This window comes from Brachycentrus maculatus, unplaced genomic scaffold (genome assembly GCF_059751285.1).
Source record: "Brachycentrus maculatus isolate JH-2025_06_01 unplaced genomic scaffold, ASM5975128v1 h1tg000494l, whole genome shotgun sequence".
Lineage (NCBI taxonomy): Eukaryota > Metazoa > Arthropoda > Insecta > Trichoptera > Brachycentridae > Brachycentrus > Brachycentrus maculatus.
In genome coordinates, this window is record NW_028281241.1 from 370,634 (window position 1) to 394,464 (window position 23,831).

Consider the following 23,831-nt stretch of genomic DNA (forward strand, 5'->3'; position numbering starts at 1 on the left):
CACTGGTAATATTGTGATAGGTTTTGGATCACCACAACTGCCGATGTACCGCAAGGATATTGATCAGGTCCTTCAGTCAATAAGCTCATCATCCTCTATTGGACACTTGGCCGAGGAGAAAGCGAATGCAGATTTGGATGGAGTTGAGGACATACAGGGTGTAAAAGAAAACGGGGAAGAGGTTATTAATATCGAAAAGGCATTTGTAATCGGAGATGATGACTCTAGTGACGAACGTGATAAAAAGTGATAAATCAATTCAAATTCAACCAGTTATGCTTATATAAATAGTACTAGATTTTCGAATAGTTTTTTGTAGAATAAGTTGCACTGATTTTATCTTAAGGGGCATCGCAAAATGATATTTTTTCATAGATATTTCTTTTATCACAATTTTTTTACTAACGAATGTTGTATTCATTAAATTAGATTTAAAGAATGTTTAAAAAAAATAGATTTCCGTGGGCAAAAATTTATTGACTTGCCACATTTTAAAACTAATTATTTCAATTTTAATTTATTTTCTGTAAATATTAATAATTATTATGTTAAAAGTAATATACATATGACAAAACTTGTTTGCGATTACCCTTAAAATAGTTAAGATTACGTAAGTAAAAATCAAAAGACCCAGTTTATACTAATATCTTAAGTGGTAGAAAGGGCCAGAGCTCTTTCCCGGTGCTTCCCGCCCCCAATCCACCACAAATTACTTACATTTTAAACTAATGGTTGTCTTCATCGGAATTCGAATAAATTGAGTCACGGGACCAATAGGTTGATGTTACAGCATCTTGATAAGGTTGCCATAACGGATGTGTTAGAATAGTGATTCGTGATCTTTGTGTTTATATATCCAAGGTTATTTTTTTGATTAAGCATTGCAAAGAGGGGTGATACGATAACGTTAAATTATTTAAATAACAGCAATCAGCCGTCTGATATATATAGTCTCATTATTTTTGTGGAAACCAATAACAAAACCAAACCGACAATTATCGGTGGATTTCATAAACATTACAATTATTTTCGCCAAATGGAAATTAGACAAAAGTATGTAACCCTGGAATAGTTTTAACTTCATTGAAATATGTTAAAACTTTTCAAAGTACTCTAATTAAATGGAAACATTCAAAAAGTGATGCGTTGTACCGGGTGAAGTTAGTAAAAATATTGTTTAGGGAAAAAACTAGTACAAACATCCTTAAGTCTTTGTGTACATTGTTTAAAAAATGTCATAGAATATTGAAAAAAAGCTTTAAATAATATCGACATAAAACATTTTTTGACTTATGACAACATACAGTTTTTTTTTTACAATTTTGGCATTTTAATGTCTAACATATATTTTTTTGTATTTTTTGATGAAAACGTTTGATATTAACACCAACTTTTTGATATCTGTTATATTATATCAACACCAAAATATTCCTCAAGAAAAAATATCAATTTTGTTAGAAAATATTTAATTCATAAAAACATTTTTTGTACAGGTTAGATTTTTCCCGCATATTTCAGAGAGTTTAACGGATTTAAATTTGGGCGATTGCATTTTCCACACATTTTTTCACCAACAATTGATCATAGAATTTTATTGAAAAATAACTGTGATATTTATTTCAAATATTTGTCTGATCATGTTTTAAACGTAAAACCATCCCTTTTGCCTTTTTCCCGCATAAAATAATAGTCTTGTTAATTGCGTATGAAATTTCAATAGTTTTATGTATATAAGTAAGTAGATATTTGACAGCAGTACCTATTGGAGGTCTCTTTACATATTTTTATATGACACTAAGTGCCATTGATGTGTTCTAATATTATAAAATGCAATATTTACTGACTTTAATATTTATTACAACACCCGGTAAAATATTTAGTATCCATCTTAATGGTGGATTGATTAAGATGTAAATAATATAGATATATTCCCTTCATTTTAGATTATAAGTAACGCGTTGCAAGCATTGTAAATATATTCATTAATTTTAAGAGTTTGACGATGAAAATAAAGTTTTTTTTAAAATCGCAAGTCTTTTAATAACTTTTATTTATTATTTTATAATCTTCTAGTTTCACAAGACTGTCTTTAACTCTTTTTTTTTCTTCAATTTGTTGAAAATTGTTTTTTCCTAATAGCTGTAGTTGATATTATATCCAAGATGACCTCATGGTCACATCACTGTGACCAAGATTCCAGCGGAACTGACCCCAACGAAAGCTGCAAAATAATAAACATTCAATCAGTTACAATTTAGTCATTTGATTTGGTTTCCTATTTTGGCAAAGAAGATGACTTTTCTCTGAGATCCAGCTAAAACTATGTCATATATTTTCTTTAAATGTAAAGTAAATAAAACAATCCATTTCTTCAATCTGTATTTACGAAAAATCTTTTAATTACATTTTGGAGCTGAACTTAACAAATTTCAAGAACTCAAAACGAGATGTGTTTTTTTACACTTCTATTTTGTTTGTAATATTTACTTTTAATTTTAATAGAATAGTAACGTTGAAAATATTTTTTAATATCCGTTAAACTTGATAGCAGCTAATCTATATTTTTTTATTGGTTCCTATAAACTCAAATTTTCCACAACTCTAAAAATGTTAGTTAGATGATTGGTGTAAAAACAAGTAAATAGTTGAAAAAATGTATTTTATGGCGTTCGCAAGTATGTAAAATAATTCGAAAAAAAAATAAACTCCCATGCATAAATAAAGGTCTCAGTTATCTTACAATATTCAACCATAGATGTCCCCTATAAAGTTTGTATTGAAAATGTGAAGTGTTTTTGTCACTTGAAACATACATATTTTATTTACAACATTTTGAGTGTGTCCAAATACTTGTTCACAAAATCTGGATTATCTCCAATTACAGGAGTTATTTTCATATTATTTTTTGACATCTCATCAAAGATGAAGAAGAATATGGAATATGAATGTTACACGTGTGTAAAGTGATATGAATATGAATGTTATAAAATGAATGTTATGAATGTTAGTGTAAAGAATATGAATGTTACACGTGTGTAAAGTGATCACTTAAACCAGCCTATGACGGTCGTAAGCCCCGTAAATGCCCAGACTTCCATATTCTTCTTCATCTTTGATGAGATGTCAAAAAATAATACATATTTTATAACTTTTAGAAATTTGAGCAATACGGTTATCAATTCTAGGGTAAAATGGAAATGTTTCACTGTGTATCAAAATATCACCAAAACCAGCCAGTGACAAGTCGTAAGTCTTGTCAATATACACCAGTTCCATATTCCCATTTCAATAAACTTCTTTATATTTTGAGATATCAATGAAAAAAAACTTGATTTTTAAATTTTGTTTTCAAATACTTTTAATATTAAAATGAGTATTTGGTGTTCATATCAGATTAATTAAAGTATTAATTTAAGTATTAAGAGAAATATATAAAATTTTAACTGGCCACAAAACGGAACTCCATGTGCTATAGTCTCTAATAAATATAATATGTGAGTAAGTATGGGTACATACACATATGTACTCGTATGTATATGGTGCATAAATTTTATGTACAAGTATGTATAGAAGCGTCCTCCAATTTATGTACTAGGTCTTTTTTTTTTAAATTTTAAAATAAATAATAAACAAGTAAATTGAAGTAGCCTTACAAATAATTACCAATGAAAATACCTTATACCCACAACGTTATATTTGTTTGTGATTGAATTTCAGTAAGTATAGGTACATGAAAATTTGCATAAACAGTGGTTCAGATTTCAAGGTACAAAAAACAAATACACTCATAATAGATTTTTTTTATTTAGCCTGTTTCTTAACAGAGATACTTGCATTTTGTGAATTCCGACGAGTTTACCAGGGAGTTAAGGTTTTTTTTCAATTTAAGTTTTAAGTACTTGTTAAATACCAACAATTGAGTTGTGCCTTGCAATGGTACTGCGGCCCGTGTGTACTTTGCAGATAATGCACAGAACAACGTATTTACTCGTACAAGGAACAAATATAAATTAATACATATTGATAATTTATCTAAAAAAAAATTTGATTTTTTGATTTTTTTCAACTTACTGTCTCTTAAGTGGAAATAATAAAATATCATCAATGTATATACTAGATGATTTCTTGATTTACGATCGCGGGTAGCGCGCAGGCACTTTCGTGGGATATTTCGTAATTTTGTCGATTGGCCAAGCGAGTTTTGGTGTAATATCAATTTATTTCGTTAAATATTATATTCATCTGGCGTCATATCGGAGACATAGAAATATTGTATCGTTAGCTAACCCCGGTAGGTGTGTCTTTAAAAATTCTAATCGAATGTCGGAAACGTACCTCTAACAAACTAACGAACAAGTTAAGGTTAATTAGCTTGTAAAAGGAGGTACCTATGTCTACCAATAGTGATACACTTAACCGACCAATAATAAGTGTAGTATACTACATATACACGTGTTTGTTTGTATGAATATGTTTATTAGATGAAATATCATATTTGTGTTGTCAGACGTCAATCACTTATAAGATTAGGTACTTGTGCAAAACATTTTATCACCTGACTCGTTTATTTAATTTTCACGATACACTTATTAGTTCGACTATTAAATTTGATGAAAATCGCAAACAGTATGACTCCAGTAATTGTTTGCGCACCCAAAAGTACGAGATAATAAAAGGTGTTTTACTCTTCCACTTTAGTTCTTCCCAGACCAGTCTGCAGAATGGTGCTTCGATAAAGCCGATCATTTTTGAAAGAATCAAGTTATGTTTGTTGATATTTCGGTTCATGAAAATTAGGTACTTTTATTTCTTTTAACATGGAATATCCAGAGTCACCTGGAAGAAAAGACGCTCAAAGTATTATACCTGGATGGGAAGGCTCATTAACACCTGGAGTTTATTTTCCTAATGAAAAAAGGTAACACATTGATCATTATATTTGTTACTAACATAGGATCACAAACATCTTAAATTAGTAAGTAAATAATATTATTATAATAGTTAATAATATGTAAATATCACAAAATTTAACGTGTGAATATTTTCATTTCGTATTAGGAAAAGACTGTCAATGAGATCGGTAGATAAAAATAATTGATAATTTAAACTTTCCCGTAGCAAATTGTTGATTTATTGGGATGGACGAGAAAATCCAGGCTACACAAATTTATTTGTTTAATAAATATTTAAGTCTATATTCATACATATGTTCGCATTAAAAAAAATCTTTAATACAGTTGGAAAAAATCAATCACAGATTGTTTGTACCCATCCAGTGCCATAGACTCATTTCTAGTTTCTCATATTTAAATCCTAGTGAAGTCACATCTCGGTTTAATCAAACTCCATAGCTCGAGGGTAAAGTTATCAAATTTATTTTTGTAGGTACTATTACTGTAAAATTGTATTTCGTTTTAGAAATCGTGTATTTCGATTTGGTGGAATGCGAAAGGTAAGGCGGCGAGCGGTACAGAAAAACGGAGAATGCAACGTGGTCGCAGCTCGGAACTCTAAACGGAAAGTAAGATTCCTTCACGATGTGTTCACCACCCTGGTGGATACTCAGTGGAGGTGGACACTCATCATTTTCATTCTGAGCTTCATAATATCCTGGCTCAGCTTCGCCGTCATTTGGTGGCTAATAGCATTCACCCACGGAGACTTGGACCCTGCGCATCTTCCCGCGAACCAGGCAGACAACAACTGGACTCCTTGCATAACCAATATAAAAGATTTTACGTCATGTTTCCTTTATAGTATCGAGACTCAACACACTATCGGGTACGGTTCTCGTCTGCCCAATGAAGAATGCCCGGAGGCTATAAGTATGGTATGTGTTCAAAGCATTTTCGGAGTTATGATGCAAGCATTTATGGTTGGAATCGTGTTTGCTAAAATGACTCGGTCCAAACACAGATCACAGACCTTACTCTTTTCCAAATATGCCGTAATTTGCCAAAGAGACGGACAGTTGTGCCTCATGTTCCGAGTCTCCGATATGAGGAAGGCCCACATTATAGGAGTCGGGATCCGAGTCCAGATGATCAAAGGAATTATGACCAAAGAAGGGGAATGTCTCGAGGAGTACCAAAGAATACTTGACGTAAAAGCCGATGATTACAACTCGAATTTATTCCTAATCTGGCCACAAATCGTTGTGCATACAATCGATGTCAACAGTCCTCTCTACAATTATTCCGCTAATGACATGCTAAATGACAGATTTGAAGTGGTGGTTATTTTGGAAGGGACTGTTGAATCAACAGGACAATCTACTCAAGCCCGGACGAGTTATATTTCAAACGAGATTCTATGGGGACACAGATTCGAGGAACTTCTTTCATACAATAAGAAGAAACAAGGATTTCAAATCGATTACTCTAAATTTGAAACTACTATTCATGTCAACACGCCGTTGTGTTCTGCTAAAGATATAGATGATTATTATAAGGTCCAAGAAGAAAACCGTATTCGTGGTAAGTTTTGTTTATATTATCAACCGGTGACTAGTTAGATTCTAGTGTGATTAACATTAGTTTCGACTATAGTTTATTTCTTTGATGGAATTAAGTAAGTTATGGTGGTAAATAATCCGCTTTATTAGTTTCCCATTTTTCGAAAGATATTCAAAGTTTTATTTCTATTTTTAATAATATTAATTTTATATGATATCCGAATCTGGCACCGGACTGATTAATTTGCCTTTGTTGTTAGTTAATAGAATACATACTGCATCAAGCTAATATTGGGTTTTAACCAACATCGGGTGCGGATAAGAGTTAGAAGACAAATATTTTTTAGCAGCTGGGATACTTTTCTTTTTATAATATATTACATAAAATTAAAAATGCAAACAATATCTAATAATTGCACTATTGACCAGTATTTTGCTGCAGTATTTCATTTTACTTCTTATTGTAAGGTGCAGTATTCCTCAAGATTTACTAATTACTAATACATGCTTACTTTTTTCTATTTTTAATACCAGAAACTGCTGAATCTGTAATCACCCGAAGGACCCCAACCCCAAATGTGGATATCACACAGCTAAGGGAAACAGACATTACGGATTAAAAAGTGTTAGAAATATTAATTGTGATTAAATTAGTGTTAATGTAAATATGAACATCAAATGGATTGTTAATGTATAGACTACGTACTAATTACGCAGGTTCGAGGTTTATATTATAATATTTACGTTATCGTAAAATTATTTTTTGTTCTTTTTTGTATTTACTTGGAAATCGAAATTGTGTTAAGAAAATTTAAATATTTTATAAAATTATGTGAGAGATGTGATAATAAAAAATATGTTTTTGGTTGATAATGATTTATTTTATTAAATATATTCTTATGAGTACTAATATTATTTTTGTGTTATTTTTTTAATGACTTATCTTGGTCCTCTTTCCTTTAAAATTTGAATACCAAGTCTAGCTTTATTGTTTTTACTGAAATTATATTTATACGAATATTTTTATTATTTAATTAAATGTTTGAGAACTACATATAATACATTTTAACATTAACTTTAACCTATCTGACTTCATGTATTTTTAAAAAAATAATAAATATGTTAACATAGTTACGATAAAAATAACATTTTGAACAGTAAAAAAATATACGTTATATTTAATTTGTGGAAAATATTTATAACGGAATAAAACTTTAAAACAAGTACATAAAAAAATGGAACAATTTGCAATGAACCGAGTACTGAGGCTTACTTATAAATATTTACAATAAATCAAACCACTAAAGTAAAAATTATCTAAAAAACTCTAAAAATTTTAAGTACCTATCTAGAATTTGATATAGAAAAAGAAATATATTTCTAGATCCGCCTATATCCGCTGCATCTCCAGTGTAACCAATGTGAAGATACTAAAAATATTTTTTACACTGGCAACTTTCGCAAGTTGAATTTCATTTTATTTTCTGCTGTCAGTTCGCTGTCAGACTGGATTTACTGAATAATAAAAATGTTTCGTACTGCTACTAACTTCGACAAACTGCTAGGTAAGTTAAATAATCAGATTTATATGGCAGACAGTGGTTGTTCAAATTAATATTTGTAATTTACTCCATAAACTGTGGATTTAACATGATATAAAATTCCAGACAAGGCGACAAGCAATTTACGCCTTGATCCAGACTGGCCAGCCATTATACAAATTTGCGATTTGATACGGCAAAACGACTGCAGGTAATTTAGTCAATATTATATTAATTAACGCTTAAGAGCGACAATATTGCGGTTTACCTTTGTTTTTAATTATTTGCCGTGATACAAACAGATTCGTCACGAATGATTCATCTCCCCTTATCTGTGTTGTGAAACCGATAAAATATATCAAGTGTATTTTATACAGCTACATTTTTATTGGATAAAATAATTTTTGATTTGCAGTCCAAAATATGCCGTAGCTGCCATTAAAAAGAAGCTGAGCTCCCCAAATCCCCACCAAGCCATGTTTGCACTGTTAGTATTGGAAAGCATTGTGAAAAATTGTGGTTTGTATTCTTTTGTTTTCTTAACTTTAACCACCTTGTAAGGTTTGACATCCTCATATTTTCAGTGCATCTTGATTTTTGCCATTAACGTAATTTATTGTCTTTTTTTAGTAAGTGTTTTGTACATTATGGTCAAAAAAATCCTTTCATTGTACCTTAATGTTAACTTTTAACAATTAAATTATGTATCAGGTACATAAAAAAAATCCAAATAATTGTAATCTAATGTGTATTCTCTTCTTTGGTTTGTCATCAGGAATGGCAATAGTGATTTTTCAATGATTTTGAGATCATTTAACTGATCCTTACCGTAGCTGTAGGTATAATCATGAGATTTCAAATAAATTATTCATATTTTAATTCCACCTAATGCTAGTCCCTTTATTCCTGTGTGTTTAATTGAATGCAACACAACAAAACAACTAACCGTACATTTAGAATTGGTTATTTTCTCTCTTCTATGTGGTATGTTTCATTATTGTTCTTTATAAATAAAGATATAAAAGATATTTGCTGACAAGCCCCGTAATAATAAAATAAATATCTGCATAGTAAAAATAAAGTTTTAATAATTATTACAAATTTTGAGAGTAAAGTAAGTCTTTCTTATATCAGACATCACTCTCAGGGCGGAATTTAAATTACTAAATAAACAAAATGAAAACACACCCTATGTTGAAACATGTTTAAAATATTGACAGCTGTTGGCACACATGCTGTGACACTGGATGAATGTGTATGCTGTGTGAATGTGTTACTTGAGCCCAGTACAAAAAAAGATTTAAATCTGTATTTGGTCTACAATAATGAATGTATTGTGACAATAAGTGTCACCTGTCAGGGAAACAATGAATCATGTCGATACGTACATTATTGTAGACCAAATACAGATCTATTTTTTTTTGTACCGGGCTCAAGTAACACATCAAAGGTCAAGTAGCCCTGTTCTACGGTATATGATTTGGCAGTATCCAAAATTAAAAACTCAATTTCTTGGAATAGGTTACTCAGATTGTAATAATCTTTTTGCTTTTAATGTGATTTATTATTATGGGAACCCACACTGAATATGTATGCATACATATATTAGCCAATCTCGCGAATGGCAGGTTATGAGCCCAGGATTAAAAAATAAGTATCACCTTTGAAATTCCAAAAATGTAATATACTAATATACTTATCAGCACAATTTTTAATAAGAACCTATCAAAAAAATAGACCAATGAAATAAAACAAATGAAAGATCAATATTGAGAGTCTGTGTCCATTAACAATGGTTACTTTTTACTTTAATTTCTTTTTACATTTCTAGTTATTATGAAAAAAAAAATTTTGCTTAATAATTGCAAAATTACTTATTTAAGACAGACACTTGACGATTAATATATTTTTTTCAATTTTATAATGGAATGTGTAAAATGTGATAACAACTTTTAATGTACACATTAAAACTGGACCTTATGCCTAAAATATAACCTTTGATTCATACAAGCATTCTGTTAATATTTTATTATTGATTATTTTAACTTAGTTCTAAAGCGATCTTAAGTTAAATTAAAATAAGCAATACTTAATTTAATTTACATAATATTTGTATAGAAACATTAAGAATGTTCATTGCCAGTAGAAATAAAACACATGTTCCAATTATGATGAATTCAATAGAACTGGCATAATTATATATTTGTATATTTTTGGGAGACATGATTTTTTGAATAATATATATTGGTCAATACTGTTGTCATATAGATATTGTCATTACTGCTATGACACTTACAAAGAAGAAGTCTTCTGATTTTTACCATCTTTTGTATCATTGACCCTTTTTTTATTAACTAGGATTCAACAGATTTAAAAAAAATAAAATAATCCGCGAAGGCTTTATTTTAGAAGCTTGTTTGTAGGTAAAATAGCTAGGAATAATAAACCATATCCGCTCCATAACTGTCTCCAGGCTTTTCTGTCGGCTGCCAGCTCCCTTGCATCCTCCCAAGTCAGATCCGCGTCCCGAAGTTCTGACGAGAACTGCCGACGAATTGTCAGCAGTGGTCGTCCTGGGCAGCGCGAACTTGATGCCTTGTAAAAGAAGCAAGCTTGATTAAGGCTCTCAGGAGGCATGCGGAGTACATGGCCAAGCCAACTGAAACGCCTTTTCTTGACGACAGTTGTGACCAAGATTTGCTGCGTCCTACGCCTTATCTCTTCATTCCTCACAAAGTCAAACCACCGCACGCCTAAAATTCTCCGCAAACACCTATTCTCAAAGCTTAGTACACGGCTGCTCTGGGCCCTTGTAAGGTGCCATGTTTCACAGCCGTATAAGAGAACAGGAGGAATGCAGGCATTGTATAGGCGGCATTTGGTCTTCACCGAGTATAAATCCGATCTCCAGACAGCCTTCATTCTGTTAAATGCGGACCCTGCGAGTTCTAATCGCACTCCCAGTTCCTTTTGAAGGCTGCCATTTTCAGTCGCGTACACTCCCAAGTACTTGAAACATCAAGGGTTGTTGGGCATCTAGGCATGAGCTGTTGCACAACACATGGGTTTTATCAACATTTATTGTAAGCCCCAAATATTTCTTGAATTAATTTTCCAATTGGCGGGAATTGAAACCGCAATGCCAGTTTCGCAGTCGAGCGACTACCCAACTACGCCACGGTGCCTGTCTAGATCGTAACAGTATGTTATGATATGAATATATCCCACTAGAATGGGGAGAATTCCCCATTCTAGTTAATATCAAATAACCAATGAATGTTTAGTGATAGCAATAGATGAGTTAACCCATCGGCCTATCAGCCGCCAACCGTTGGCGGTAGGTATCATTTTACATTTGCAAATCAGCCGCCGTTTAAGCCACGCCCCCATTCGTTGTAGTTCATATTATAAAGATACTTTCGTGTGATATCTACAAATCAGTAAAGAAAGCTTTGTATAATGCATTATTTCTTATAATTTTAATACAAATTTATTGACGACACTTGACCAAAGATGTCCCTGTAAGGATAGAATTATCCTTTTGATTGAAATATCAACTAAAATCAGTGAGAAATCAAAACTTTACATCCCAGGAGTAATGTTTTGATGAGTTATTTTTTCATGTTAATTTATCACATTTCTGATCTAGATACACGATAAAATACGTGCATAATAGTTATGTGTACCATATTTATTGGTATAACAGTAAAAGCTATAATTTCATGAGATAGTTTATTTTTATAACTCGGTTGAATTTGAACGCCGTTGACGCCGCAGCCACGCTCGCGGTGTCATTGGTCGGCTGTTGGACCGCGCACTAAACATCAAATGTTTAGTGCGCGGTACCTTTTTCTGCATTAAAGATTATTTCTATGTTTGTTCTCGTTTTATCAGGTGCAAAATATTAGCGCCTCCATGTTTGAAAACCCATATCACCTCCCCTTCGGGCAGGGCAACTTTCTTACTTGCGGGGATACATTCAATTAGTGCCTTTATATACATGTTTTGAAAATAAACTGATATGCGGATGGGTAAATACAAATAGGAGAATCTCGATACATTTCATATTTGTTATATTATTCTAGTTGTGTGATTTTATCATTTTGTACATAATGTAAAATTGGTACTTTAAAAAATTTAGGATCTGGTGTTCACGATGAGATTACTTCCAAGACAAATTGTGAGATGTTTCGTGAGCTGGTGAAATCGTCTCAACATGAGATTGTGCGGGTTAAGACATTGGAGCTCATTCAAGCCTGGGCTTTTGCTTTTAGAAACAATACCAAGTATAGAGCTGTACAGGTTAGTATATTATTTTACTAATTAATTTAATTTACGCTGTAGGCATAATATAGTAATATTTTAGTAAAGAAATGGATTATAAATATTAAAATATATTCTCTAACATTTCATATTTTTAAATAGGTTCAAAGTTTACAGTCTTTTAATAATATGATGATTAAAATTACTAATAAAAAGATAGTCTTTTAATAATAAATAATGAAAACACACTTTCTAGTAATATTAAAATTAAAATGACCTTATGACTGCCTCCATAGTTAGTTCTTCTTTTGATACTTGGCCAAGCCTGGTGGTGCAAAGGAGTGTGCATCAGATGAAAATAGACGCAGTATTAACTTGAATGTTGAATTTATGGAGGCAAGGTGATCAGTAATATACTTCATGTATCAGTCAGGGGTAATACTTAATAAATATTACTATGAAGAAAATACTTATCATAATGTTATCTATTGCGCAAGACTGATTACTCTGCCGTTATGTGAATAATGATCATGATAATACTTCATCAAGCCAATGCCATACCTTGTGTACCAATGGGTGTGGATAAGGGGAAAAGAGAGGTTATTAGTTTATGGAGTATATAAGTATCACTTATTTCTCCTTACTTGTAAAAACAATTTATTTTTGTATTAAATAATACTTGAAAATGTATTATTATAAAATGAGAAACTCGCCTTTCAACTGATTTTCTGTATTTCTATGGCTTCTCTGTGCCTGTTTTGTGATTGAGTTAGAGTTTTCCTATTGATTTTTCCCATTAATTTAATTATTCTAACACAGTACACCTCTCACAGTTCATGAGAACATTTAGTTGTTAATAACCAGTCATACACAAGAGCAACTCGGCTGTCCAAATTCAAAACACAGTAAGGGACACGAGACAAATTGTTCAGGAGAGCCAAAAAACGTGTTCATTACTTTAAGAGCGTGCCCTAAGAAAACTATTAGAGTGAGCTAAAAGAAAGTTAGCTCAAAATATGCGGGATATCATTAGCTTTAATATTTAATAGTTTATATTCTTAAATCATTATAATTGAACGTAAGGCAGCGATTACTGCAGTCAAGTTTGTTTTGTTCGGTTGAAATAGGGTTATTTTACAATTTCAAAACGTAGTAAGGTACCTTACTGTGTTTTGAACTGGTATTTCTAAAGCGTAGTAACCAAAATAACACTTTCATAAACCTAGTAAGGGGCATGTGAATGAAACCACGATTTAGTGAAAATGTAGTTTTATTTAGACTTTTATTATTAATCCGATACAAACAACATAGGTATTGATAAAAAAAATCAAGGAGGGTCAACTGGGGTAAATGCGTCTATGAGGCTAATGCGTCTTTTCGAACTTATCCTAAAACTGTTTAATCTGCATTATTGTAGATGAACAGTTTTCGAATTGAATCTAAATGTGAACTAATAGATAATATATTATGTTCAAAAAGACGCATTAGTCGCCATAGACGCGTTTTTCCTAGTTGACCATACTTGCCCATTATTAAATTATATAAACATTTTATAAGTAGGTACATAATTTTAGAAGGTGGCGTTAATTGTATATTTTCTAGTTATCATCAGCGAGTGTTTTTGCCTAGAATTTTCACTCATGAATTACATGAAATTATAGTAACTTTAAACATAAAGAGTAAATCCACTCACAAGTAGGCATAGGCTATGAAACTTTTAAAGTTGAAGCCTGAGTAGGGACATGATAAACGGTGTTGCATAAGCCGTAGCTAGATTTCAGAGTCACTTGGACGTTAGGTAAAAAAAAAAAAATTCTAGTTATCATTTTCAATCACGATTTGTCCACTAGTGGCCAAGTCTTGGGCATTATCGCTTGTTGGCAGTTGAAGCCAAAAATTTCTTCTGCTGTTTGGCATAAGTGGCAGTAATTTGGTTACAATGCCTTCCTTTTTACTTTCTTTGACTCCTCTTGGAGTGTTAGTCACCATCGGTAGTACTCGGGCATTATGTTTCTTCATAAGAAAATCCAGTTCTTGATAAGGCTCATCTAAGTCATACTTATAGAGCATATTCCTACTCCCACTGGTAAACTTCACTTCGACCAGTGAACTCAGAAGGAAATTATTTAAAGGATCAGCAGCTGCTCCTTCTTTTTGAGTGCGTCTCGGTGTGCGTTTCTTTTTGGTCCACTTATAAGACTTTTGAACCTCCACGACTTCAATATTCTTCCTGCATTTTAATATTACATTTTTAAAATCTTCAAAATCATAAATAGCATCTTGTCGCTTTATCTGTGATTCGATATTTCCATGTACTCCATCAGCTGACATATGCGTGTGCCCTTTTGTCAGGTATTTTATTGTTATGCTGCTGACATTAGTAAACGCAGCATTGACAATTGTTGCAAGTGCTGTGTAAATTATCCAGTTTTTGTTTTGGCTTGTGCAGTTATCACACCATAACGTCAAATGCTGCACATCTCTTTCTTTTTCGATGAAAGCGGTAACTGCGTCAACAATGTTGTTACCATCTCTTCCAGCAAAAGCTTCGTGCCACAATACACAGCAACTATTAAAATTATTTTTTTTCAGTAATGGTGCGAAGGTCAAATTGAAAGCTACGAGCCTGCTTAAAAAGAACGCGTCTTTGACTTTTGGCATATCTGGCAATATCATTACTTTTTGTAGATCCATGGAATAATAACGAACACTATTCGTGTTGCCCTTTGATGCATCTTCTCGATACTCTTTAATAGCTTTATCAGCCTTAGTTTTATGGTTTAAATAGTCCACTTGGATACTATCAGGCACAACTGTTTCTTTTTCGATGTATTTTTTAGTTTGTTCCTCATATTGTGTGCAATCACAACATCTATCTCCTCGTGGAAACTTTAGTGATATGTTCATATCTATGACTGTTGTTCTATACAACTCAGCGGAACCGGGCTCTGCTGGGTGCACGATTTTAAAGTCCCTATACATCATTGCTATAGTCAACGTTCTTGGTAAATATCTTACAAGAGGGGCGTTGCTCCTTCTATAATGGCTTACAGTAGGTTCATAGCTCAGAATGTGTGATCTCATGAGATTTCTATCAATTTTCTTCTTTTTTCCGCCTCTATTTTCTGTAACTACCCCATATAATCCTTTGCGTTTAATGGCTCTGCTTAAAGCCGTGATCGCTGAATCAGACCTATGGCCTAAAGTCTTTAAGAAAAATGATCGGCATACATTTTTGTCTTCATTGTTTTTTTGCAAAATAAAGAGCCTACTTTCATTTTTGCGAAATTTTGGATCAAGGTTTGAGTAAATTGCTTTTCTTCTTTCTATTTGTTGTATTTTTGTGCACTTGTTTAAGAAATTTCGTCGTTGTGTGTATGGCATGCTCCAGTATTCATTCCAAATTAATCTTCGTTCTTCTATCGAAAATAGTCCGCAATCCCTTTTACATTTTCCACCACATGTCTCTTCTGCGAATGGATTTTTAATCTTCCTCTGACTTATTTTGTCACTTGCGACCTCCCGTGCCAGGTTATCCATATCAACTTCAAGGTTAATGTCATAGTTAGAAGGAGAGTAGTTACTATCAGCCGATTCTATGTTGAGATATATAGGCCCAGGATATTTAGCTATGAGAGTAGTTGTTGTCTTTTCCAATGCATTATTAATTTGATCATTTACAAAGAGGTCTGCTTGTTCTCGGTCTGTGAATATGACTGAATCAGGATATCTCGCAATATAAACTCTACTTGGTTTATCTGACCCTACTAAATCTGGAAAGGTTTGCATTATATCAAACGATTCATCGTAGATTGTACTACTGGCAGATAGACGTACACCATTTTGGACACCAGGCGATGAGGTTGATGGGTGTTTTTTGGGATTTAACCTGAAAAGATTGTTAGTATCAAGCAAAGCCATATCAACCCTTAACCATTGTTAGAAAAAAGCACATGATTTTTAAACTGGGTTGAGGTAAGTGACCCAGTGAAGTATGTCTAGTATCAGAATTAGGATTTAAAACATAATAAAAAATAAACTGCAAAGGATAAACATTTATTTCAATAACTATTACTAGAAGAGAAGTGCGGATTTTATTTCTCAAACATTATTTTGTCTAAATGTAGACCGTCACGTCGGACACACTCTTGGAATCTGGCCTCAGTATTCCACGCCACTCGATAGAGAAGTGAAGTCGGGATGGCATTAATTTCGCGAACGATATTATTTTTTAGTGCAGAGATGGTCGCGGGGTCGGTTTTTACAGATGTAGGGGTAGAAATAAAATCCGCACTTCTCTTCTTTGTGATAGAAATAAATGTTTATCCTTTGCAGTTTATTTTTTATTAGAATTTTAAATCCTAATTCTGCCACCGGACACCCTATAAGTACATTATTTTTCTATAAAACCAAACAAAGCAATTTATAGTACTTACTTGTCATTGTCCTTGTCATTGAATGCACCAAATATTAACTCGGATCGATAAAACTGTCCTCTCTCCATATTATTTCGATTATAATTACTTTAAGCTAAAGGAAACGATGTGGATGCACGTGCAACTCGACACGCACTAACTGGATGTCTGTCGACCGGGAACGTTTTGTTCTGATTTGACAATTTTAAAACGCAGTAAGTCACACTAACAATTTTAAAACACAGTAAGGGACAGCCCTTACTACGTTTTGAATTTGGCGATGTGACTTACTTTGTTTTAAAATTGTATTTTAGTAGACTTTTGATTACCAACGTGTACTTACTGCGTTTTTTAGAATTGCTATCTTGGGATTTAGCTGTATTTTAAAAAAAAAATCTTCAGTAGGCTATGGGGATACGTCTAGTCAGTCCAAAAATGAAAAAAAACGTATTTCAAAAATAATGTCCCTTACTGTGTTTTAAGTTTGGACAGCCGAACTGTTTTTAACAGTAGTATTTTTGTGCAGTTTTCATTACAATTTTCATCAGTAAAATGACAGGACCATTTATAAGGGTAATTTTAATCATTATTTGTATAAAAAATGTGAAAATTGCATTCCTTCTTTATTAATGAAGTCTGACTGTGTATTAAAATCAAAAATGCAAATTATATGTTACAGATAGATTATAATTAGAATTATTTTTTGTCGCTTTATTTTGAAATAATTCGGACTTAAAAAACAGCAAATATCAAATAAAATATAATAAAATATTTTATTTTAAATAAAATAACAGATGTTTAAATTTATCCTTTTTACAGGATACTGTAAATATTATGAAGGCTGAAGGATATAAATTCCCCGTACTAAAAGAATCCGACGCCATGTTCTCGGCTGATAGTGCTCCTGAGTGGTCCGATGGAGATGTTTGTCACAGGTAATCTAATTTTATTTTCTTATTTTTGTGTTTGGTACTTAAATAAGGAATATGTTTTTATTTAAATCCAATAGAAAATGGAACAATTAGTAAAATGAATGATATACTAGTCGCATATATGTATGTCCAAATTAATGTAAACAAAAAGGACACTTGGCACTGTGATCCAAAATAAGTACTGTCATGATGTCTGTTTACTCAGAATTATATGTTTCATTTTCTAACTAAGCAAATTCTACATTTCTGAATATAAAGAAATCACAGGTACTGTGTTATAATAAAATTTATAGTGCATAATTTTTTTTAAAAATATATAAAATTCCTGGCAGATGGATCATCTCACCTATCAAAGGAGATTTCTATAAAAGTAATAATATAGGTTTTCATGTGCCATATAAATACCATGAGTACATTTTATTTAACATTCTTATAATATTTTTTCTAGGTGCCGTGTGCTTTTCTCGCTCATGCAGAGGAAGCATCACTGCCGTGCGTGTGGTCAAGTGTTTTGTCAACAGTGTAGCGCTAAAACTACCACTCTTCCCAAATTTGGAATTGAGAAGGAGGTGAGTTTAATGCCTATTTTTATAATGATTTTTTTGTCACATAACAACCGTTGCAGGACCACTTAAAACAGGTAAAAAAAATCTAAAAGCCTTGTCAAATGTGTGCCACACCAACAAAATAATGAAAAACCAAAATCAAAATATAATAATTTACTTATCAATCTAATAAAAGTGATCTTGTTTATTCAAAAATAAATTTCATTTGTTAGGTTCGCGTCTGTGATGCGTGCTATGACCAAGTAAGTCGCCCCCCTGGTCCAGGTACTCCAGCCAAATCTGAAGCTACAGAAAGTCCAGCAGATTATGCTAGCAGCGCCCTTACTGCACAATCACAGGTTTGTAATCAGCCTCATGCAATCACATATGTCTTGAATGGTTTTAAATTTGACATTAATGATGAATTCTTAGTGTACACTTGAGATTTACCAAAACCTTATGGAAATATAATAAAATCTAACGGGCTTCAACCATATAATCATAGCAGCCAATTCACATTGGAAGTGTTTCTTTTTACTAGCTTGGTTGATTGGACATTGTATTTTTGTAGCCTCCCCAGAAGACCGCTGCGGAATTACAAGAAGAAGAAGAACTTCAGTTGGCTCTGGCGCTGAGTCAATCCGAGGCGGAACAGAAGGAGAAGGAGAGACAGCGGGGGCCCGCTCCCACAATACAATCAGCCTCACCGGCTGCACACCTTCAAGCTCACAGTAAGCTATTATTTATTTACAACATTTTGAGTATGTCCAAATACTTGTTCACAAATCTGGATTATAGCAGTTATTTTTCATTTACATCTCAACATACATAGATGAAGAAAAATATGAAAGTCTGAATGCCCAGACTTCCATATTCTTCTTCATCTATGTTGAGATGTCAAAAAATTATATTATTTATTACTTTATTGTTAATCTAGTTAACGCTGTAATGTAAACTTTAGATGAGGTTTGGTGTAAATCTGCACAATCACAGATTGTTTAAATCTTTTCTTGTTGTCTGCCTCCGTACTGTAATGGTCAGCACGCTCGGCTACCATTCTGGAGGTCCCGGGTTCGATTTCCAGGTAGGGTCAAATAAATATTGGTTCAGGGTAATATTAAATAAATATAGAGATTTTAAGAGAGATATTTATTTAATATTACCCTGGACTGGTACCTGAAGCGGAGGGCTGATCACCCTTCTTTCATGCGTTTACAATCAGGATAACATTGCATTTATATGATATTTATATGCAGTGCCCTGCACCATCGGGTGAGGATGAGGGGTTAAATATTGTTAATCAAATTGCCGTAGTGCTTACATATGTCCGTGAACACCCAATGCAAAGTCGTTTTTTATTTTTAAATGTTTGAATTTTAATTGTATTTTACTTTTTGATTGTAGGGTCCAAAGCAAATGTACTTTTACAGTGACAGGGTAACATTTTATCAACAATCATTCTAAAAGCTTGCATTTACAGGCAGCCCCCCGGGATCAGCCCCCCCGGCGGAGTTGTCCCGCTATCTGGACAGGACCTTCTGGGAGCAGCGCGTGCAGGGGCCTTCCTCTCTCCAGGAACCCCCTTCCGCACCCACCCCCTCACCCGGACCCCATCCTCCTGTTTCTACGGTAATATTCTTTATAACATTTATAAAAATTTTAAAAAGCATTATTCATTTACAATACCTTGCCCATGAAGTGAAAAGAAAGTGTCTTACCTTTGATGTTTGTGAAAAAATAACATACATTTTATGTCGGAGATTCCCATTTGAATTCCCACATGAATCATTTTTATTTATTTGTTAGAGTTTAAATTTTTTTGAGTACCTAAGTTTATTAAATATGGTCATATGTTTGCGATATTGTATGTATGAGTGGTTCCTTTGCCGATAGTACTTGTCGTAACTTATCTAGCAGGGATTAAAAATAGGTGGTGCCCGCCACCCTATCGATATTTTAGAATGTGCTGTATAGTACAAAAAGGTTGGGAACCCCTGATTTATGTTATAAATAGAACACTTATTTTTTACCACATGAGTGTTATATTGTTATGACTATTTTCGGAAGCTACAGATGCTTTTATCTACGAGTTTGAATATAAACTGAGTTTATATTCAAATCCATACATGGTAACATCTGTAGCTTACCTTAACTAGTCATAATGATATAATACTCTAATGATAAAATTAGGTGTTTCATTTATAATTTAATCATGTCTTACCACAAAGTGAATGCAGAAACAATAAATAACATACATGTTGTGTATTCATATATTTTATTAATTTACATTTTAGGGCCTGAATGACATGTTGGCCACCAAAATTGCTTCCATGAAGTTGGAGAATGGATCTACAGATCCGGAAATGGAAGATTTTATTACGGCTCTTAAAAGTCAAGTTGAGATTTTTGTTAACAGAATGAAGAGCAACTCTTCCAGGTTAGTCATTATCTTATGTAAATTTACTGTACAGAGATAATAATAATTATTATGTAGTCTCACTGATGTTCCTTTACTATAATAAATCAAATACTTTATTCCAATCTGTGGACTCTAGAAGAAATCGTAATTTGCGGTTTGTTTATCAACATAACGCAAAATGTAGCTGTGTCTAGTTTATGCTGTAATGCAATCTCAAGATGAGGTCTGGACATCTGTGGTGTAAATCTGTCCTGGCTTGGAAATTCATTGAATAGATTGTCAAAAACTTTTCTTTTTGTGATATTGTAGACGTCATTTGTCTTAACTATATTTAAAAATTTATGACACCCTTTATTATTATGTTTATGCAAATGGTGTTATGTAATTACAGTAAATTTTACCAAGTTTGTAAATTAATTAATTAATTAAAAATATGCATTCATCTTTCCTTTTGTTACAGAGGCCGGTCCATTGCTAATGACAGCTCCGTTCAAACTCTTTTTATGAACATTACAACGATGCATTCACGTCTATTGCGCTATATTCAACAGCAAGATGATAGCAGAGTTCACTACGAAGGGTTACAGGTTTGTAAACTCAGATTTAGGTACCAAAATGTAATTTAGATTTTTGGTTATTTCTTTTTATTAATTTGTAATATTTTATCAGGATAAGTTGACCCAAGTGAAGGACTCTCGCGCAGCTCTCGATGTACTGAGGGAAGAACATGCCGAGCGCATGAGGAGAGCTGCTGAACAGGCAGAGCGACAGAGACAGCTGCAGATGGCACACAAGCTCGATATCATGCGGAAGAAGAAGCAGGAGTATCTGCAATACCAAAGGCAATTGGCACTTCAGCGTGTTCAGGTACTGAACAATCTGTTGAGAATAGAGATACTAAAATGTATTTTTTATATTTATGTAAAACATGTTGGTTATTTCAAATTTTTGATTTTATATTTTGTTTAATTTTAGGAACAAGAAAGAGAGATGCAGATGCGTCAAGAGCAACAAAAACATCAATATATGATGGGTGGCTCCGGGGCGTACTATATGCAGGGAAGCCCGGTACACCAGTTCCATAATGCGCAGCAACCTTATCCAGCTCCGCAGTACAACCAGGGATACCCCATGATGCCTCCCATGCACCGCCCTGACCAGCCTGGCATGATACGCCAACCCACTCCGCAAGGAATGCCTCAACATCTACAAGGGCAACAGTTGGGACCTTCTATCAACATGTCCATGAACCAACAGCCCATGGGTCAGCCGGGACAACCGGGACAGCCAATGGGAGGTATGCCTCCATCTAACCCAATGCTAGGACAACAAATACCCTCCATGCCTCAAGGCCCTCAAATGGGCATACCTATAACTCAACACGGATCGCAAGGGCCCCAACTACCTCACCAACAGCCGCAGTTAAATCAACAAAACCAAATGGGAATGCAGGGAACTCAAGGTTCGCAAATACCGCTTCAAGGATCACAGCAGATGCAACCGGGTCAAATGGTCGGCTCGCAGGGGGGACAGATGCCCCAACAACCTCAGATGAATCAACAGCAACTTCCGCAGCATGGTCAGATGCCTCCCCAGCATGGGCAAGTACCCCAACTTAATCAGCAAGGACAGCAGATGAATCAACCACACCATCAAATGGGACAAATTCCTCCCCAGTTGGGTCAACAAATGGGACAACCGAGACCTCAGAACTTTCCACCCCCGGGACATGTGTCGCAGATGGGACAAGTGCCTCAACAACTGAATAGCCAAATGGGACAGCCTCTGAATCAAAATATGCCTCCGGGACATCAACAGCAGTCTATGCCACACATGGGTCCCAACCAAATGATGGGTCATCCTCAGGGAATGAATCAGATCCAACACCAACCGCCCATGACTCAAGGTAATCAGATTCCTAATACTACAGGGGGAGATGTGAAGCTAGGCAATCTGTCCCCAACGTCGACACCACCCAACAATAATGTTGGCGGGCAGGCCCCTCCAATATCCATAGTTGGTCCCCAAAATTCCCAGGGCTCCCCTTTGCAGCATAAGCCAGTGATTCAAGAAAACACAACCGGTGAACTCATCAGCTTTGATTAAAACCTTCATATGGAATGTTTTTCGAATAGAAATCCTCCTATTGAAGGCAGTAATAAGATAGTGCACAACTAATAAATATGTACAGTTTTCAGTATCCATTTAAAAAAGGGGTAGTATAATTAGAATTCTTTAGAAGATTTTCTTGTTTTATATATTTTTATTTTATTGTAATCTCCACCATTTGATGATTCAATCATATTTAAAAATATTTTTCTCATATTGTAAATATGAGCTGTTTTTTTTCTTATTATTTTTAATATAGTGTCATTTTTATTACTGACAAATCAATGTACCTAACATTGTTATTTTCTAGTTTTAAATCAATTTGTCATTGCTTCACTTTGTTTTTATTTCTCTGTGTTGAAAAAATTAGGTAATTCGCTAATCTATCAGTGACAGAAAATAATTTACAGGCTTTATAGGAAAAAAAGCTGGAGTTTATATTATTATTTGTTCAGACTATATGTATTAATAAAGAATATTTCTGCTTCTTGTACATTAAATATTTATTATTGTTTCTATTATAAATACATTATTTTACAGGACTGTGTTCACAAAACTATTCAATAAAAGTTTGACAATATTTGAACCATTTAGAAACTAAATTATTTCACAATTTACTTTTACTTTTGTTGATTTTTAGAAAATGTAATTTAATTTTTTAGTATTATAACAGTCTTAACAAAAATTAAGTTTGGATTATTCTTTCAAGTCAGTTATTGGTGCTCTCCTCAACAAAATGTAAGAAATGCCATTTTCTATTGATTCCAAGCTTCGCTTCATTCATTCATTCCAGATTTAAACTCAAAACAGCCCAGTAAAAGTTTATGTATTAATTATTTTTTTTGTTTCTCATATTTCAATATCTTTTTGTATGTAATGTTTTTCACATAAAATAATTCAAAATAACAGTTATGTACAATATATGTGATTTTACTGTATGAAAACATTAACCACTCATTTCATTATTATATTATAAAAAATTATATATGTAATTAGAATGTATGTATTGCTTGTCAAGTAAATAAAATTTTGCATCTGATTTGTTATTTTCTTCTTGTCTTTGAGTATAAATTATGATCCACGGTAGGATCCTGAAAACGCAATGGTAATAAGAGTAGGATCCTGAAAACACAATGTGCTGCACAGACAAGAG

At 33.2% G+C, this 23,831-nt stretch overlaps 4 protein-coding genes across 8 annotated transcripts in view; 3 read left to right on the forward strand and 1 right to left on the reverse strand.

Annotated features, from left to right (window-relative positions):
- LOC148301999 (G protein-activated inward rectifier potassium channel 3-like) overlaps positions 1 to 2,027 on the forward strand; it is a 39,254-nt gene extending 37,227 nt beyond the window's left edge. For all 4 annotated transcript variants that reach the window (XM_088272348.1, XM_088272343.1, XM_088272346.1 and 1 more), the window contains one exon: positions 21 to 2,027. In XM_088272348.1, the coding sequence (XP_088128474.1) occupies positions 21 to 250 (230 nt within the window). In that variant the 3' untranslated portion in view covers positions 251 to 2,027. The remainder of the gene's footprint in view (positions 1 to 20) is intronic.
- A 2,694-nt stretch (positions 2,028 to 4,721) lies between these two features.
- LOC148302000 (ATP-sensitive inward rectifier potassium channel 11-like) lies at positions 4,722 to 7,369 on the forward strand. Its single transcript, XM_088272349.1, has 3 exons — positions 4,722 to 4,918; positions 5,419 to 6,476; positions 6,989 to 7,369. Exons 1-3 carry the CDS (start codon positions 4,818 to 4,820, stop codon positions 7,072 to 7,074), a joined length of 1,245 nt encoding a protein of 414 aa, XP_088128475.1. The 5' UTR covers positions 4,722 to 4,817; the 3' UTR covers positions 7,075 to 7,369.
- A 524-nt stretch (positions 7,370 to 7,893) lies between these two features.
- On the forward strand, positions 7,894 to 23,171 carry Hrs (Hepatocyte growth factor regulated tyrosine kinase substrate). Of its 2 annotated transcripts, XM_088272322.1 has the most exons (13): positions 7,894 to 8,019; positions 8,122 to 8,206; positions 8,411 to 8,514; positions 12,137 to 12,297; positions 17,493 to 17,608; positions 18,054 to 18,174; positions 18,384 to 18,509; positions 18,722 to 18,881; positions 19,631 to 19,779; positions 20,445 to 20,587; positions 21,030 to 21,156; positions 21,239 to 21,436; positions 21,545 to 23,171. In XM_088272322.1, exons 1-13 carry the CDS (start codon positions 7,983 to 7,985, stop codon positions 22,673 to 22,675), a joined length of 2,658 nt encoding a protein of 885 aa, XP_088128448.1. In that variant the 5' UTR covers positions 7,894 to 7,982; the 3' UTR covers positions 22,676 to 23,171. The 2 variants fall into 2 exon arrangements, with proteins under 2 accessions (XP_088128448.1, XP_088128449.1); XM_088272323.1 differs by lacking the exons at positions 7,894 to 8,019; positions 8,122 to 8,206; positions 8,411 to 8,514; positions 12,137 to 12,297; positions 17,493 to 17,608 and adding an exon at positions 17,734 to 17,872.
- On the reverse strand, positions 13,137 to 15,987 carry LOC148302002 (uncharacterized). Its single transcript, XM_088272331.1, has one exon. The coding sequence runs from the start codon at positions 15,796 to 15,798 to the stop codon at positions 14,074 to 14,076; it is 1,725 nt and encodes a 574-aa protein (XP_088128457.1). The 5' UTR covers positions 15,799 to 15,987; the 3' UTR covers positions 13,137 to 14,073.
- Positions 23,172 to 23,831: the final 660 nt, after the last annotated feature.

What these genes read in the sequence shown, in the direction of transcription:
- LOC148302000 (XM_088272349.1), top strand. Translation starts at nt 4,818, where the DNA reads ATGGAATATCCAGAGTCACCTGGAAGAAAAGACGCTCAAAGTATTATA. An exon ending in TATTTTCCTAATGAAAAAAG is followed by an intron (nt 4,919 to 5,418) that starts GTAACACATTGA and finishes ATTTCGTTTTAG; the next exon opens with AAATCGTGTATTTCGATTTG. An exon ending in AGAAGAAAACCGTATTCGTG is followed by an intron (nt 6,477 to 6,988) that starts GTAAGTTTTGTT and finishes TTTTAATACCAG; the next exon opens with AAACTGCTGAATCTGTAATC.
- Hrs (XM_088272322.1), top strand. Translation starts at nt 7,983, where the DNA reads ATGTTTCGTACTGCTACTAACTTCGACAAACTGCTAG. An exon ending in ATACGGCAAAACGACTGCAG is followed by an intron (nt 8,207 to 8,410) that starts GTAATTTAGTCA and finishes TTTGATTTGCAG; the next exon opens with TCCAAAATATGCCGTAGCTG. An exon ending in CCCTTACTGCACAATCACAG is followed by an intron (nt 18,510 to 18,721) that starts GTTTGTAATCAG and finishes GTATTTTTGTAG; the next exon opens with CCTCCCCAGAAGACCGCTGC.
- LOC148302002 (XM_088272331.1), bottom strand. Translation starts at nt 15,798, where the DNA reads ATGGATAACCTGGCACGGGAGGTCGCAAGTGACAAAATAAGTCAGAGG.